This window comes from Heterodontus francisci, chromosome 32 (genome assembly GCF_036365525.1).
Source record: "Heterodontus francisci isolate sHetFra1 chromosome 32, sHetFra1.hap1, whole genome shotgun sequence".
Classification (NCBI taxonomy): domain Eukaryota; kingdom Metazoa; phylum Chordata; class Chondrichthyes; order Heterodontiformes; family Heterodontidae; genus Heterodontus; species Heterodontus francisci.
Window position 1 is genome coordinate 12,091,305 of NC_090402.1, and position 19,394 is coordinate 12,110,698.

Sequence of the window (19,394 nt, forward strand, 5' to 3'; positions counted from 1 at the left end):
TGGTTCACTCGATAGCATGCTCGTGTCTGGAAGCTGTGGGTTCAAGCCACACAGCAGCACTCAAGTGCATGATAAAGAACCACTACCAAAGCTCAGGTACCCAAAAAGGAGTCGTTTTCTGGAAGCAGAGGTCTTCGAACCTTGAAGACATCTCATATCGGACAAGCCTCAGCATACTAATGCAGAATGTGTTACATGTAATATTGTATTACTTTTGATATTTAGAATTACAGTATTCCAAGATGTTACTCCATTAATTCACACCCAGAGCCAAAGAGGAATCCCAACCGCAGCGACAAATCTACTCCTTACAGTTTCCATTAACGAGCTAGTCTGGCTGGTCAATTAGTGTTTTCTCATTGTGCCAGACACGTGTGCACAAGTTGAACTCAGTCCAATCTCACATGATCAGGCAAATCATCATGGAGTCAATCAGACCCCGCTTGATAATTCACACCCAGGAGGATGGTGTAGGAGTAATGCCCAAAGAATGCCTAAAACACGTCCTCAAAATTGAGTCAGTCAGACGGAATGCTAGGAAAGAGCTAGTGCTAACTAAACTATAAAGGCTTCTACAAACAAAAAATTCCACAACAGTGACAGAAAGCAAGCCGTGAAAACCACAGGCCTGGAGACAGCTAAGTGAGGGGGATGTAAAGATGCCTTATCTGGACCTGTGTACAAATCCTTTGTTGCCAAAGACCCAAGAAGCTCAGATGTAAACAAGAAACTTGGCATGTCTGGGTGTCAATGCTTCATTCATTTGGAGGTTTATTAAGGACACCAGAAGGGCTGAATTCTTCAAACACTTGTTATTCAGATTGGTGAGACATCAAGGATATGCAAGAGTCCTCAGTCTAGTTTTATCTTTTAGTAGCCTTTGTAATGAAGGTGTAAGGGTCTTTGTCTACCATATGTAGAAGGCTATGAAAATTTAAAAGTTCATTTCCGACACAAAGAGAAAAGTTACAGAAGAATATATGGCTACAATCATCCAGATATAGGCACAGGGGTGTGTCACTTAAACGTACAAGTTTCCCTAAGGTCAAGGGGAGGTGAGATTTAAGGCGGTTAGATCAGATACAGCGACCAGTGTAAAAGAAAACTTACCCATAAAGATTCAGGAGGAATGGACAACATTGACAGATTTTATTGCAAGGGGAAAATTGAGCATAAAAGTAGGGAAATTTTACAGTACCTTGGTGAGACCACATCTGGAATACCATGTACAGTTTTGGTCTCATTTGAAAAAGGATAGAATTGCATTAGCAGTTCAGAAAAGGTTCACTCTACTAATTCCGGGGATGAAGGGCTTATTTTATGAAGAAAGGTTGAACAGGTTGGGCCTATACTCATTGGAGTGTAGAAGAATGAGAGGTGATCTTATTGAAACATATAAGATCCTGAGGGGGCTTGACAGAGTGGATGTTTGACAGAGGATGTTTCCTCTTGTGGGGGAGATTAGAACTAGGGGACACAATTTAAGAGTAAGACGTCTCCCTTTTAAGACAGATGAGATTTTTTTTTCTCAAAGGGGCGTGAGTCTGTGGAATTCTCTTCCCCAGAAAGCAGTGGAGGCTGGGTCATTGAATTTATTCAAGGCTGAGTTCGATAGATTTTTGATCAGCAAGGGAGTCAAGGGTTATGGGGGGCAGATAGGAAAGTGGAGTTGAGACCACAACCAGATCAGCCATGATCTTATGGAATGGCAGAGCAGGCTCGAAGGACTGAATGGCCTACTCCTGCTCCTATACATACAGAAGGCATCAAGTCCTGCCAACGCAGCACACTGTTATAAATATTTGCTTTTTTTTCCTTTTCCAACTAGCGTTTTGTTTTGCGCTATGTATATAATCAAATCTACACCAGGTTAACTCTCCCTTCAACAGTGGAAAGGAAGTCTTCATGAATGAAGCAGTAGTTACTGACCCTTTGACCATTTTCTTCCACAACTGTTTATGGCCTAATTAGGTTTAGTGAGTCATAGCTTTGGAATTAATACTGGTTAAAGTTATCAAAAGGTTCCCCCTTTTCAATTTTACCCCCCTTCTCACAGTCTCATGATGCAAATTCTGTTCCACATGTGCATGGGGTTATTTTTCCACGTGAGAGCGCCTCAGCACTGAGTTAGAAGACAACCCTGAACCAGAGAAGTAGCAGTCAGTTGCTGCCCCCAAGACTAAAACAATACAGACTTGCTTCCATCTATTGCAGAAGCCATTGGAGGAAGCCTAAAACAAGGACATATCCCCAGCATATAACGGAATACTGTGTTGTGCTCAGAAAACTTGCCAGATTTAAACCAAAGTACAAAATTATGAAAAGGTTAAGAGTGAGTGCAATTTATTAAATCAGTTTATTTAACAAGAAAGGCTAACAGGAATCACATCAGTATAATACAGACTTTTTTTGTGTTTCTCTTCACATTGTTTAAAATGGATTCTTCACTCCCAAATAAATACTGCAATACACTAAAATCATATTCCCCAACTTCCTTTTAATTAGATTAAAGTTATGATATACATCAGCAACAGCTCAAAATGCTGCCGATCTCCTCCATATTGAATTTACAAACTTACACAAGTACACCATATACAGAATTGTTTGCACCTTGCATTGCAAGGCTGTACATCAATTTTTGTCTTTACTTTTTAATACAGTATGGCAACTCAACATAACTGCATTCCAGAATACAAATCACTTTAAAGTCCCTTGACCTTCTGGCTTTTGTTTCCTCAGTTTGCACTATCTCACACCAGTAAGGCAGAAGGATGGGGCTTTCTCCCACCTCTACTGGGTCACATTTTATGAATGGGAAATGCACATACCTTGGGAGATCATCATCACCCTAGAAATTTTCATGGTTTTTAAATTAAATGGCAGTGAGGTCAGATAACTTACAGGCCCTACCTCAAAGTCCAATGAAAGAGAGGATGTCTTTGAGAGGGCAAGGACAGAATACATTTGGTTAAAGCTGGTGATATTCCACAAGCCTCCAAAGAGTGAGAAAGATAATGGAGCAAATCTGCAGGGAAATCACAGATGCAAGAACTACAGCCTTGTGATACTGGGGGACTTTATCACGGAAATATTGACTGGTATAATGTTAGAAAAAAGGAAATGGGATGAGGGGGTCTAGCAAGGGCAAAATACTTAAGCACCAATACAAAGTACTTATTATAGAAAAGGATGCTAACAAAATAATAGAAGCAGAGGTGACAGAGGGTACAGCTGGGGTGAAAACTGATAGGCAGGATGTGCTCGAAAGGCTGGATATGCATAGAGTGACTAAGTTGCATAAGCTGGATGAATACTTTGCATCAGTTTTCACAAAAGAGACAAAACAGACATTGTAGTGGAGGAAGCGTAGGCTGAAGTATTGAATGGAATAAACATCATAGGGAGGAAATATTAAGGTAATTAGCATCCTTCAAAGTGGATGAAAACAGTCACGGATGAAATGTATCCCAGACCGCTAAGGGAAGCAAGGGAAGAGATAACGGGAGGATCTGACATTTTCCAATTCTCTCTGGCGACTGGTGTGGAAAACATGGCACACCTTCAGAATCTATGTACAAGAAAACATGACACCTTCAGAGTCTGTACAGGAAAGCATGGCACACCCACACAATCTGCTCAGATAGAAAGCCATTTGAAGGATAGAACAGTTGAAGGATGGAGCCAAATTTTTACTTTTAGAAGAATTTATTTACAAAGTTATTACACACATGCATCACCTAACCCAACTGCCAGTTTTAGTCCACATCTATTTCTCGGAGAACATGAATCCCCAGTTATTGGCACGTATATACAATTATCACAATTAAAGTACAATTAATAGGTGTGCCATGTTTTCTTGCACATGGTCAGATTATGAAGCTGTGCCATGGTTACCTGTACGAGGACTGGCAAACGAGATAACTTCACAATCTATGTACAGGTAAATATGACATTGACAATCTGTCCATGGACAGGCAACCAGGAAACACCTTCCCAACCAGAGCAAGGACAGGCAAAGATGATACATCTTCACAATCTGACCACGTACAGGCAACCATGGCACATCTTCACAATCTGACCATGTACAGGCAACCATGGCACTTCTTCACAATCTGACCACATACAGGCAACCATGGCACATCTTCACAATCTGACCACGTACAGGCAACCATGGCACATCTTCACAATCTGACCACGTACAGGCAACCATGGCACATCTTCACAATCTGACCATGTACAGGCAACCATGGCACTTCTTCACAATCTGACCACATACAGGCAACCATGGCACATCTTCACAATCTGACCACGTACAGGCAACCATGGCACATCTTCACAATCTGACCACGTACAGGCAACCATGGCACATCTTCACAATCTGACCACATACAGGCAACCATGGCACATCTTTACAATCTGACCACGTACAGGCAACCATGGCACTTCTTCACAATCTGACCACATACAGGTAACCATGGCACTTCTTCACAATCTGACCACGTACAAATAACCATGGCACTTCTTCACAATCTGACCATGTACAGGTAAAGATGATACATCTTCACAATCTGACCATATACAGGTAAACACTGCACACTTTCATAACCGGTGGAGGAGATAGCAGAAGGGCTCGTCATAATCTTCCAAACTTCTATAGATATGGGAGAGGTGCCAGAGGATTGAAAAGTGGCAAATGTAACACCCTTGTTCAAGAAAAGGGTATAAGGACTACAGGCCATCAGTTTAACATCCGTGATGGATAAAGTTTTAGAAACTATATTCAGGGAAAACAATTAACAGGCATTTGGAGAGGTTTGAGTTAATTAAGGAAAGCCAGTACAGTTATGATGAACCTTGCATAAAAAACTCTAGTTTGACCATAACTGGAGTATTATGTCCAATTCTAGGTACTGCACTTTAAGAATGTGAAGACTTCAGAGAAGGTGTAGAAAAGATGTACCAAAGTGGTTGCAGGTTTGAGGGACTTCAGTTGCATGGATAGAGTGAAGAAGCTAGGGTTGTTTGCCTTAAAGAGAAGAGTGAGGGGAAATTTGAGAGGGGTGTTCAAAATCATGAGGGAACAGAAGAGATTTACAAGGATGTTACCAGGAAAGATTGGATAGGCTGGGTGTTTTCTTTTGAACAGAGAAAGCTAGATAGAAATAGGTCCTCCTTATCCAACCTATTAGCAGAAAGATCAATGCCTGGGGGCACAGAGTTAAAGTAATTGGTGGAAGGATTAGAGGGAAGCTGAGGAGAACTTTTTTCACCCAGAGGCAGAACTCACTGCTCGAAAGGGTGGCAGATGCCTCACTGCATTTAAATAACACGGATACATATTTGAGGTATCATAGCCTACAAGGCTATGGACCAAGAGCTGGAAGGTGGGACTAGCTAAATTGATCTAGCTGAATGGCCTCTTTCTGTACTGTAACCATAATTGAGAGATTCTATGGTTTTGGATTGTAAGATTCGTCATACAGCTACAGAGGCTCAGTACGCGACTCACTGCATTTTCCCCTTGCTTATGGTACATTCACTAGTGCGCACTTCATTAAAACCAGAGCAACAGAAAATTAAAGGATATGTTCCCTGAAGGCCCTGACTCGTGTTGAGGTTAAGGTTCAAGAGGCACTGGCAGCCCAAGTACCTCACCCAGGTGTTCCATTCTTCACATATGAGCCAGGGACAACAAACATCAAAGAGTAATTTGATCTCAGGGTCAAGCTTCTTTGAGCCTTTGCCAGACAGACAGTCACATAGGTGCACTCTCTGGCAGTAACCTGGAGAGACAAACATCCTGATGATTCTCCCGCTCCACTCCCTAGCCTCACCATGGTAACTGCAGCAGCCCCAGCGGCACCCCTAGTTGAAATTTAGCTAACTCAGCCTAGAGTGGGCATCAAACCTGGGAACACCTGGTGCAATTGGTTGAATGTCATGTGTATGGCAATGCCTTTACCCACTAGACCATTGGGGAAGCTTGACAAAATGCATTTCTAAATTAAAAAAGTACAATTATTTTGTCAGCAACTTAAAAAAGTTTTTTTTTTTTTACTCAGTATGTAAAATAATGGGCAGATCGATTTCAGATTTAATATATTTTCACAATTCTCCCTCACCATCTGCTTGTAACAGAAATGCACCGAGTTGCCATAGAACCTTGAAGATAGTGTAATTAGTCTACAAATGCAGACAGGTCAAATGGCTGATTGGGACAATCCTAGCAATATCATTTGAAAATTATAACAGCACAAATCTTTGGGAAGGGAAGGTGGGGTGAAATTTACTGGATTGGAATTTTAAAAATCCATAATATAAATGATTATGTTTGTAAACTGTTTCAAAGCAGCTGTTTACAGAAGTTAACAGGAACTCAGTTTAGAACTATTGTGATCTTTTTGATGAAGCGTTAGGGGTCATGCTAGATTAACACTGGTGCTTTGTAGAACCATGGCTACTCTGATCTCAAAAATTCCTTGTGTTTAACTACAATGTCGCTCATCGATGCCTTTTAAATCCTTAACTATTTCTGAACTATTTACAACCCTCTCCCACAACCCCCCAAAAAAAAAAAAAATTGCCATTCCCTGTGCTTGAATGAATCGGATTTCTAGATGACTTCAATCTTCATTACCCTATTTTCAACAAACTTATAGAAGAGGGGAACACAGTTGCTAAACGTCAGGGTTGAACTTGGTTTGGCCTGTGAGTTTTGGATTTCTTCGGTAAGTTCTATAATCTTTTTAGTAGTGTAGTCCTCAGAGGGCAAGCCTGCTTTTGTTGTAGGGCCTCTGCCGGAAGCACGGGTGCTCAGCGAAGTACTTGCAGACTCAATATCATCCGCCAAGCTGATGTCTTCTAGATCTGGAGGAAAAAAAACAAGTTACTATGGCTGAGAATTTTTCAGGTTATCCTATTGTACTGATTCAGTCTGGGGTTCGACAAATCCAACAAGAGAAACAAGCAGCTGAAAGAAACCATTTCTCAATTGTGCAAAATCCATGATTCTGCAACTTAACCTAAATCAAAACATAATTTACGCCCTTATTGTTCAGGCTGTCAACACAGGCCAAAACCATGCATACAAGGGAGTCAGTGTGACTACATGGTGCCATAAGTGTTCCCCACCACCACAACCACTGAGGCAAGACTCCTTTTCTTAAAGATGGCCTGTTTGCATCTTCCCCATGCACTGCACCATAAATCATTGCTAGCCAAGTGCACAAGTGACCTTCTCTCATGCCCCTTTCAAAATCAGCTCCCTGCAATGCACCTGAACCCTGTGCTTCAGAGGGACGTAACAATATGGAGGTAGACTGGGTATAAAATTATATCCTATCATCGTGTGGCGCAGCACTAAATGCTCCAGTATGCTACACATATGCCACTTACCCAACTTGAACAAAACACTTGTTCATGCTCTAATAAGGCACTTAAGCACAATAAGCTTATTACCAGTAGGGCAGCTGAAATGTCACTCCGATTATTGTTCCACATGGCAAGTGTAGAAATGTGTGGCATTTCCCATGCTGTCAAAACCCTTGCTCTAATTACAACCACAGTAAATCTTAAAATACTCACCTTGGCAGAGTCAATCTAGGAAAGTGATCTATGAACAGTAAGACAACATCTGGGGAAGGGTGGGGGATAAAGAGGCCAGAAAAATACTACAAAAACTTAAAATACACCAGGCAAGTCACAATTACACAAGCAAGGTTAGACATTTGCCCCTGACAACCACTAAATGACTAACTACATAAAGCATTTCCATCCACAGTAAATTAAGGGAAGGCCAAGAGTGATAATTTTAAATCATTTTCAGACTTCTCGCACTGAAGCTGCAGAATAAAAGGTCAGTTTCTTGCTGCAAGGCTGCTACCATCTGGGAACAAAGGGAACCTTTTTCCTATTAAAAGAGGTAGGCTCCAGCCTATCAAGTGTGACATCAGTACTTAACAATGGGGGGGGGGGGGGGGGGGCGGCAGTGGCAGGTTGGTGGTACACAACAGATATTCACTACAAGGCTCAATAGTCATTAGGGACTGATCTTGTGCATTCCCGAGTGGCTGGAAGAGCAGAGCTGGAAGTGACCCAAGAGCATGTTGCTCTAGGGCCAGTTCAGAGCGCAACAATTGGATATTACACATTTTTTGCCTCTCACCATCTAAAAACAGCCAAGTGAGCGCAGAAGAGAAACTCCATTTTCGAAACATAGAATTATTACTGGAAAGATTTCATTCTTGGATGTTTTAACAGCAGCTGAGTGAAACGTTGGGGGTAAATAATCACCACTAACCTTTGCAGACAGAGGTGCCAATTCTGCACTGAAATGCTAGAAATGTAACCACCACCACCCCTTCACCCCAAACAAAATTAATAGCAGCACAGATTGGTTCAGGAAATCAAAGTATTGATGCCAAACATCGTGGGAAACTCAAACCTTGCTATAAAATATTTACCCTTGAGCTTTTAAAAATGAACCCTCCAGCTTTTGCTAAAACAACCATGCATTTACTGCTTCAGTAATGCCTGTGCCTTGAAAAATTGGCTGTGTTCTTTTTATCCTCTTTCTTAAATTGATTTATTGCAATACAGCTTAAAATGTACTTGATGCAGTGCCAATCCCTCCATGTTTTCAGATCTCTCCATGGGCTTGCCCCTCTCTGTGTAACTTCCTCCAGCCCTACAATCCTTTGAGAGCTCTGCGATCCTCCAATTCTGGCCTCCTGCACATTCCCTATTTTAATTGCTCTATTATTGGTGGACGTGCGTTTAGCTGTTTGGGCCCCAAGCTCTGGAATTCACCACCGAAACCTCTCCAACCTCTCTCTACTCTAAGGCACATCTTAAAACCTACCTCTTTGTGCAAGTTTTTGCTCATCTGTCCTAATATATCACCTGGTTTGATGTCAAATTTTGTTAGTTAATGCTGTTGTGAAGTGCCTTTGGACATTTTACTAAGTTAAAGGCGCTGTATAAAATGAAGTTTTGATGGTTACTCCTCTCTGCTTCCTGCTGCGTTGAGTGCAGATATGTGCGTCAGCTTGCCTGAGTCAGTAGTGCTCAGGTGCTAGGGTTAGGTGAGGACACCAGTAAACTAGGAGAATTCTCTGCAGTTCTGGGATATTCAATCTTCACCTAAGTGACTGGAAAAGGCAGAGGAGCAGCTCCGATTAAACAGCACTCCCTCTGTACTGCACTGGAATATCAGCCCAGATCACGCAGTTGTGCTGGTGTTTAGCTTGAACCCACAGACCTCAGACACCAGGGTGCTACCAAATAAGCCAAGTTGACAAAGGTATGATAGAAGGAAACCCCAATGTAGTATTGCCCAAGAGAAACCATCTATACACTCTTAGGACAAGGAAAAGAGAAATATAGAAACAAAGGAAAGGGAAAAAAAGGCATCCAGCTGCAGAGAACTTCTGTTAAACCATTACATACCGTCGATATTTGACACCAGATCTTCTTCCAGCACATCCTGTCGCATTTCAGCTGTCAACGGTAGCTTAGACTGTTTGATGAAACGAACGTATCTGTTGTACCATTTCTTTCTCTCTCCCGCCAACTCCAACGAAAGCTCCTGCAATTCTCCTAACTTTTTCTGTGAAGATAGTAACAACTCAATTTTAAAACGTTATAAGTTTTCATTTGAAAACACAGATTGCTATCAATTCAGATGGATAATAAATGCAGCAATGTCATAAAGAAAACAGCTCTAATATTTTCTCAAGGGCCTGAACTGTTCATTTCCCTTACAACCATAATTACTCCCAATTGAACAGGCACATTACTAACTCATTCTAGATTTGCTGTAATTTTAAAGCTCTCTTTAGCTAATTCAGTTATATTACTCATGTTCACCGCCACTCATGAACTAATTGAAAAGTCACACACAGAAAACACACCATTGTATCCAAATTTTACAACATTACTTTGAATTTATCCATACTACATGCAAATTTCAACAATGGTTTGACAATTTCTTCGGCCTCCTGTGAACCACAGCTCTGAATGAACAATGTGGGCAGAGTATCAGAAAAATTAACTGAAACATTACATAATGGACCTCAGGGTTAGGCAATACAAATGGATGGTGGATATAATCCAATTGTGATGCAGTCCTGGTCATTTGTGCTTGTGGCTTTCTTAACTAATGAGGCCCAAGATCAATCCTCTCTTTATATAACTGCTGTGAGCCAGTTGGTTTTCAAGGTAATTTGGTGTTTCTGAAACACAATCTATTAAAACGCCCCAGGGCTCAAATTATGAGGTGCACAGATAATTGGTGTGATCATAAATCAGTGGCTCTTCAAACATCCTGTGTCTCAACTGCAAGAAGCAGCGATTGAAGTGCAAGAAAAGCTCGGAGCAACCTTGCACACACCTTACCCACCAAATACCAGCACAGGCCCTGTAGCAGTTGACAAGCCTGCATCCTGAGCTGGTGAACTATTTAAATAGTGTGGGGGTGTGTGGGGAGGGGGGGGGGGGGGGCGGGGCGGGGGAAGGCAGTTAAATTAGTTTTGAAAGCGAGCCCATGATTCAACATGTAGTTAACTGAACTACCAAACAGATGGCACTTCAGTCAGTATGGATATGCAAAATGATTTGGCTTTTTTTTTCCTGACCATCAGGAGGCCTTTTATGGGTCCACTACACCAATAAGGAACTCCATTAGCTTTCTAATGAGTCAAGTGAGGATTTTATAGACGCCATCTCAAGTTATTGAACATAACTGTTAGGTGAACTGAATTAGTATGGCACAATTGCTGAGGCAACTTTGGGTAATGATCACACCTCCACTGATGTTAATTCAGCTCCCTTACAATGCCGGATTTAGCAATTCCTTGCAACCACTTCCTCCCCATTCCACCACATAAGATTTCAGAGAAACTTGGACTGTTTTTAAAGAAAGATTGACAGAATTAAGCATCTTAAAAACAGACGTTTAGCATTATAGGGACCATATTTACCCTCAACTTCTCTTTATCCTGAGCCAGCTTGCAGATGTACTCTTCTTTCACCATGTGCCTCTGTTTGAGTATAGCTCTCTGTTTTTGGTAAAGTGCAATGTATTCGCCTAACGGTGAAAGAAAGATGAAAATCAGAAATAACATTCTTATAGGAAGGAAAAGCTCAACTTTATCCACAATTGCAGTCACTGTTGGAACGGAGAAAAACAAAAAGGGAAAGAAAAACTGAAAAGTAAAGATTTGCAGGACTATGGGGAATAGAGCAAGGGAATAGTTCTAATTGGATAGATCTTTCAAAGAGCTGGCACAGGAATGATGGGCTAAATGGCCTCCTTCTGTGCTGTATCAGTCGATGATGCTAAAAAAAATGGCAACCTAGTGTGAACTAATGGGCTGGGCACAATCAAAAAAGCTGCTGAACCCCAACAAGCTCGAGTTATATCTGAGTTGCTATCGGGACCCACAACACAATGATTCATTCACGTTAAATTGGTTACCTAATTGTCGCTAAACATTTTTTAAAAAAACATCTACCTGCAAAATGAGCCAAAGAGATGCTGACCAGCAGGGCCTTACTTTCATTAAATAGCAATTCTGCTGTATTTTTAACTCGAAATACATTTCTTATTTTCATTCCCTATGGCTGCTATCAGCATTCAATCGATATTGGGCTGAACAACAAGAACACTGAAAACAAACAAGCTGTTCTTTTGCAAGAAATAAGCTAGCTTACTGGAGTTTCCATCTACTTAACCCAGCTTGGCAAAAGCAAAATAGGCACTTGGTATTCCTCAAATGACTTGCTTTTTTAAAAAAATAAAGCGTTTACATGCAAAATTTAGGGAAAAGGTGTTGCAGACTTCACCAATAATGTATTTAGAAATTCATTAGAATACTTTGTTTAATGGTTTTGTGGGTCAAACACCAAACAGGGACTGAGAGCAGGTAATTCTTACATTCAGCCCTGGGTGGTGAGTTAGTTAATCTCAGCCAGGTCTAACAGTGCAGATGGGAGGGATGGAAGGGGAAAATATATCAGTCATGATAAAATAGCCTCCATTATTCACTGGTTAAGCTCTAAGAAGATAAGGAAGGAGGAGATGGGTGGGGGCTGGAGGAGGAAGAGGAGATGGGCAGGGGTGGGGGAAATGTAGGAGATGGTGAACAGGAGGAGGGGCCCAAAACTTGGGGAGTGTATACAAACCCTTTAAAGTGCTGTGGAGATAAACCCCATTGCAGATTTCTTCCCATTAAAACAAATTTTTAAAGTGAACCGAACTTATTCGGTTATTAATGATAAAATAAACTATAATTTTAACAGCAATATCCCTCCACTGGTGGGGGAGGACCGTCAGAATGCGTAGCTTAGCGTAGTGGAACAATGCAGAGATGTTCACAGATAGGATCATATACCTATTGTATCCGTCTCTCCAGACAACTGTGTACAATAATGTTCCAGATCCCCCAATTTCTTTTTACGATCAACTTTCTCCTCCAACAGGTTTGCTAATTGAGCCTGTAACAAAAAAAGCTAGTATTAAAGTGATCCTACAAAAAAAAAGTGACCAACAGACCATTTGATACTGGTGCGAACAAAGAGTTCGACATCAGTTACTGTTTTAGTGTAACCCTGTTATTTCCCTTTGCAGATGCTGACAGGCTAGCATGCCTCAATTTTAAAATTCTCATTCTTGTGTTCAAATCGCTCCTTGGCCTTGTCCCACCCCAGATCTATAACCAGAGATCCCTGCACTCTTCCAGTTCTGGCCTCTTGTACAGATCCAATTTCTTTCACTCCACCATTAGCAGCCGTGGCTTCAGCTACTTAGGCCCTAAGCCTCTTCCCTCTCTCCTGCTTCAAGTCTCGAGGGCAACACGAATGCCAGGATAGACCAGTTGGGCTGAATTGCATATTTCCGTGCTTTAGAATCTGTGCAAGTTGCTCCTTTAAACCTACATCTTCAACCAAGTTTCTGGTCACCTAACCTAATATCTCTACGTAGCGCGGTGTCAAAGTTTGTCTGATAGTGCTCCTGTGAAGCTCCTCAGGACGTTTTACTCTGTTAAAGGTGATATATAAATACAAGTTATTGTTTCAGACTGCCAGTATTTGCAGTTTGTTTCCTTTTTTATTCATTTGATACTGATATTTGATGCTGCAGAAGGCATCCTTAGGCACCCTAGCGAATAACGTCACAGGTGGCCACTCACATTGTGCAGCAAAAAAAAAAATACCTTTGAATCATTTTCACCTTTAGAAGGAAGCATGAAAAGCATGGGACAAAATACTGCCTGCTCAAAATTCAGGAACCGCCTGAAATTCAATCTAGATTCTTTGTCTCTCTAACACAAAGTACGCCCAGATATAATGAGACACCATTACCCAAATGTTACTCAGTTCATTCCGTTGAGTGCAACTCAGCGCCTGTTGTGTTTAGTTGCGGCTGACCAGGTTTCATTGGAGTGACCAACTGCTTGCCAGTTTCCAACAACAAACAACTGCTAGTTTCAATGAATCGTGTATGGGTCATGAGATATACCAACAGGGATGAGGGCAATTGCCCAACTCTGGAGATACAGCATGAGTAGAGAGTCAGCTGAGTACCACCATATTCTTAAAGGTCCATTTCACGCCAACTTTTCTCAGACAGCATGAAAAGAAAGAACTTGCATTCATATAGCACCTTTCACAGCCTTAGGATGTCCAAAAGTGTTTTATAGCTAATGAAAGACTTTTGAAGTGTAGTTACTGTTGTAATGTAGCAAATGCAGCAGCTAATTTGTGCACAGCCAGATCCCACAACAGTAATAGGATCAGGACCACATAATCTGTTTTAGTGATATTGGTTGAAAGCTCAATTTTGGCCAAAACACCGGGGAGAACATAAAAAATAGGAGGAGTAGGCCATTCAGCCCCTCAAGCCTGCGCTGCCATTCAATAAGATCATGGCTGATCCATCCCAGTCCTCAACTTTTTTTTGGGCCTGCTCCGCATAATCCTCGACTCCGAGATTTCAAAAACCTATCTACCTCCTCCTTAAGTATACTTAATGACCTAACCTCCACAACTCTGAGGTAGAGAATTCCAGAGATTCACCACCCTCAGAGAAGAAATTCCTTCGCGTCTCAGTTTTAAATGTGTGCCGCCTTATTCCGTAATTGTGTCCTCTAGTTCGAGATTCTCCCACTAGTGGAAACATCTTCTCAACATCTACCCCGTCAAGCCCCCTTAAAATCTTATATGTTTCTATAAGATCACCTCCCATTCTTCTAAACTCCAATGAATAAAATCCTAACCTGTTTAGCCATTCTTGATAAAACCACCCCTTCATCCCAGGAATCAGCCTAATCAACCTTTTCTGAACTGCCTCCAATGCTAGTATATCCATCCTTAAATACAGGAACCAAAACTGTACACAGTACTCCAGGTGTGGCCTCACCAACACCCTGTACAGTTGTAATAAGACTTCCTTATTTTAAAACTCTAACCCCCTAGCAATAAAAGGTCAAAATTCCATTTGCCTTCCTAATTACTTGCTGCACCTGCATGCTAATGTTTTGTGTTTCACGTACAAGAACACCCAGATCCCTTTTTATTCTTCCTACCAACGTGGATGACCTCATACCTTCCCACATTAAACTCCATCTGGCAAGTTTTTGCCCACTCACTTAACCTATCTATATCCCTTTGCAGATTCTTTGTGTCCTCATCACATGTCTTCCCACCTATTTTTGTATCGTCAGCAAATTTGGATACACTACACTCTGTCCCTTCCTCCAAGTCATTAATATAGATAGTAAATAGTTGAGGCCCTGGGACCGATCCTTGTGGCACCCCATTAGTTACGGCTTTCCACCCTGAAAACAACCCATTAATCCCGACTCTCTGTCTTCAAGTTAGCCAATCCTCAATCCATGCCAACACATTACCACTAATACCTTGAGCTCTTTATTTTGTGCAATAACCATGTGGCACCTTATCGAACACCTTCTGAAAAGCCAAATACACTATATCTACCGGTTCCCCTTTATCCACTCTGCTTGTTATATCCTCAAAGAACCCTAACAAATATGTCAAACATGATTTCCCTTTCATAAAACCATGTTGACTCTGTTTGATTGCATTATGTTTTTCTGGACTCTAGCATTTTCACAATGACAGATGTTAAGCTAACTGGTCTATAGTTTCCTGCTTTCCATCTCCCTCCTTTCTTGAATAGGGGCGTCACATTAGCGGTTTTCCAATCTGCTGGTACCCTACCAGAATCCAGTGAGCTTTGGTATATTATGACCAATGCCTCCACTATCTCTGCAGCCACTTCTTTTAAAACCCTTGGATGCAGGCCATCAGGTCCTGGCAACTTGTATGCCTTTAGTCTCATCAGTTTGTCAAGCACCTTTTCCCACAATAGAGAACTCGTTTTCCTTCGAATATTCTACAACTATAGGGTAAATTCATTAGTCCTGCACTGTTGGGAAGCACTTGAGAGAAACGGCGGTTACAACACTGTAGTGCTGATTTTTCACCTTGCATTCCTTTCAAGCACTGGTGATTCCAATCCTTATGTTATTACTAGAAGAGGATTGCAGATAATATGTTTAGACAATTCGCAAACCGAAATATGAGCAACCAAAGGTAACTGTTGTGTATGGGAGAAATGAGCTTTCATGTGTAGATGCCATCAGTGTGTATTTACCTTCATTACGAAGATTTTCTTAAAGATGCACAAATACGAACCACATGAAAGTAAAACACTTTCTATTGTAAAGTGGGCCTATAAAGGTTTGGATTAAAGGGGAAACAAAATCTACATTCACTAACCTGCAGCTTGTCCATAGCAGCTTTCAAGGCCTCGTAGAGATTTGTTGGTACTGTCTCTGCATCACTCACTACTCCTGTAGCTCCTGAACGGACAAAAAAAAGTTAAGAAAAATCTTACATCGAAATATGTTATGCACATGCTGACTCCAAAACGTGATACAACAGACAAATTATGTGAAAATAAATTTTACTTACAGCCTCTGCAGACTTGCTGCACAAATCCTTGTTTTTTTTTATATATACGAGGATGCCAGTGGTAGTAACCAAAGAAAACCACAACCCAGTCAGCCAATGTGTTCAAGAGGGGAAAGGATGGAAAGTAGGACATTTGGGTATTTTAAGCGCTGATGGCAAGTTTTGAAGCACAACAGGGAGATCGGGTGTGCCATAGAATCATACAGCACAGGAGGAGGTCACTTCACCCATCATGTCTATGCCAGCTCTTGGAAAGAAATATCCAATCAGTCCCACTCCACTGCTCCTTCCCCATCAGCCTCAAATTTCTCCAAGTATTTACTCAATTCCCTTTTGAAAGTTACTGTTTAATCTGTTTCCACTGCCCTTCTAGATAACGAGTTATCTGGAAGGCACTGTGCAATAAAAAATTCTGATTATGCAGCAGATAACCCCAACACAAAAACAAGTCACTAAATACTTCATGGATGTAAAATCTACTTTAAAAAATTGAGTAATTAAATTTGATTAGATACTGTCAAGTTACTGACTTTACTTGGGGCATCATGAGTATGATCTTTCAGCTACATTCAAATATATTTGGCACTGTGTGAGCTACAAGCTAAGCATGTAGAGGAGAGACTCTACATTTTTATACAATACTTGGCTGAGCTCACACCTGATCAACCCAAGGTACCGAATTCTGAATTTCTGCTGCTACAGTCTCTTAAAATTGCACCATCCTACAATAAGTAGCAGCAAAAGCAGCCCGCTTGATCGGCACCCCATCCACAAACATTCACTCCCTCCACCACCGATGCACAGTGGCAGCAGTATGTACCATCTACAAGATGCACTGCTGCAACGTACGAAGGCTCCTTAGCATCTTCCAAACCTGTGACCTCTACCACCTAGAAGAACAAGGGCAGCAGATGCATGGGAACATTACCACCTACATGTTCCCCTCCAAGCCACACAACATCCTGACTTGGACCTATATCGCCGTTCCTTCACTGTTGGGGCAATAAATGCTAGCCTAGCCAGTGACGCCCACATCACAGGAACGAATAATAAAAAAAAAATTTGCAGATATAGTGTGTGCTTTAAGCAACTGCCAAAATGTCTTATGAAGTTCATATGCTCTGCTTAGTCTGATGTGGTAGTTATGCTGCTTCAATTGCTGCTTAAAAAAGGAATAAAATGTAAACTGCAAACATTACCGTATCTCAGGAATTACTTGGAAAACACTGTATTCAAGTCAGGGGCTAGTGAATCAGCATTACAAGTCATGGAATTGAGTGGTTTTAAACTGCATTGTCTGCAGGACCCCTGGAAAAATGTCACTGCATTTTTTTCCCCTGTGGAATCTATGAACACTTGTCCTAGGTTCACCACTTCCAGCTTCTACTTAATGCTGCTGCTTCTCCAGGTGACTGAACTCTGCAACATATTGTGGGCAACAATTTCTGATCTCTAGTTTTGAGAGATCAAGAATTTCCTCCCAGAGCAGAGCTTGATGCCTCGAGCAACAGCAGCATCAGGAATAGTGAACTGGGGAGGATCGACACTGCAAATTTGGGATAAGGAGCACTGGGACCTGTCTGAACTAGGGGCGCAGCAGGGGGACAATAAGGAAGGAGGAAAGAAAGACTGCCTGGGTTTAAGGGGGAAAGGGACAGAGAATGGGCAGGGAAGAGAGAGAAGGGTGACATTGTGAAATGGAAAGTGAGGTGGAGTTAATAAAAAAAAAATTAAATTAACTTTCAGTATTGGGAAGACTAAAGCCATTGTTTTCAGTCCCTGCTCCAAACTCCCTTCTCTAGCAACTGACTCCACTCTCTCCCCGGCAGCAATCTGAGATTAAATCAGTCTCTTCACAACCTTGGTGTCAAATTTGACCCTGTGGTTTTCATGAGTTTCTGACTACATATGCAGGTTATCACTAAGACCACCTATTTCCAACTCAGTAACATCACCCCAATCTCAGCTCATCTGCTGCTGAAACTGAAGAAAAAAATTAGTTGCGCACAATAAAATTTTAAGGGGAACATTGCAGACTTGCGATTATTCTGCATGAAATGAGGGAAACCTAGCACATTTGCAGCAATCACATGGCCAATGGAGACCATGAGCTCTTTTCAGATTTGTGGGCATGAGTTATGCGGTTACTGACAGGTGCAAAGTATAAATTACAATGTTTGCAGTCATATCTCAGTAATTCATTGGAAGTCATTATGTGCAAATGAAGGGTAAGTAAACCAGCATTCAAAAGGGAACTTGTGGCATCGTGCAGTTTTGAACTGCAGTAGTCTACAAAGGATAATAAGCATGACTGTTGGAAACTCTTACCATTTTTGAGTGCAGACTCTGAAAAGTCTCACCTTCTCTGCCTGATGCTGCTCTAGTGTGGGTGGCCCTCATTATAAGCTCAATATATTACATTATACAGTGTTGCCACCATCTGAGTTTCCTTTTTTTTTACTGTATTAACATAATTTGAGAACATTACTCAAATTTCACTTATTTGAAACCCTTGGCCACATGAAACATTCTGGAGAAACACTCTCAGTCCAATTCTTTTCCATTTTGCACCCCAATTTCTCTTCTGTAATTTTCAGGTCATCCCCTTTGTTAGAATTTTCGGTATAGAGGTAACAGAACATAATTCTCGCAATAGTAACATCTCCAAAGTATCAGTCCAATGGGGTTTCAGATAACTGAACTGGTTTTATGTACAACAATTTAGGTAAAAATACTCAATGACTACCTCTGAACTGTTCTTGCTCGTCCAATGGAGCTGACATTTGTGGTAGTAGTGCCTGGTGCTGCTGTTCCTGGTCCAAGCTTTGCAGAGTCAGTTTATCTTGTTCCTGTTCCACTTGGTTTAGTGTTAACTTCTGGAATTCAACCTGAACAATGGATGGGAGAAACAGACTTTCAGACGGAGAATATATAAAACACTGCGTCACTAGTGATAACCACCCAATCTCTCAGCAGACAGTTCTGCTTCAGTTATATACAAAACTGAAAGAATATAGAACTCACCTACTAAAAAGATTGATTACACGACACAAAATAATAAAGGGATGCAGATTGTATTTCACCATCAGTACTTCAGCCCACACATGATTGGTGTAGGATTAAGGGAAATAGTCAATGATCAGGATAGTGTTTTATTCCATTTTGAACAGGGTATAGAGCATTAGCAGGAGGTATTTTGGGAGCAGAGAATGCGGTTACTCCCCCAATCTCAAGTTAACCAACGCCACCCCACAACTCTTTAGACTGTTGGGCCGCTTCTGCTTGTGGATATCTTCACAAGATTCCATCCACAATGACCCTTCAACAACCAAAAGGACTCCTGCTTTAACAGTGCAAAGTGAGTTTCCTACTCCCTTAGGGCCATAAGAACAATGAAC

General features: G+C 41.4%; 1 protein-coding gene across 4 annotated transcripts in view; it reads right to left on the reverse strand.

Moving 5' to 3' along the window:
- Nucleotides 1-2,326: 2,326 nt before the first annotated feature.
- Nucleotides 2,327-19,394, reverse strand: part of golga2 (golgin A2) — a 70,095-nt gene continuing 53,027 nt past the window's right edge. For all 4 annotated transcript variants that reach the window (XM_068012244.1, XM_068012241.1, XM_068012243.1 and 1 more), the window contains 6 exons: nt 18,743-18,884; nt 15,802-15,884; nt 12,393-12,495; nt 10,980-11,086; nt 9,448-9,607; nt 2,327-6,867 (listed from right to left, as the gene is read on the reverse strand). In XM_068012244.1, the coding sequence (XP_067868345.1) occupies nt 6,614-6,867; nt 9,448-9,607; nt 10,980-11,086; nt 12,393-12,495; nt 15,802-15,884; nt 18,743-18,884 (849 nt within the window). In that variant the 3' untranslated portion in view covers nt 2,327-6,613. The remainder of the gene's footprint in view (nt 6,868-9,447; nt 9,608-10,979; nt 11,087-12,392; nt 12,496-15,801; nt 15,885-18,742; nt 18,885-19,394) is intronic.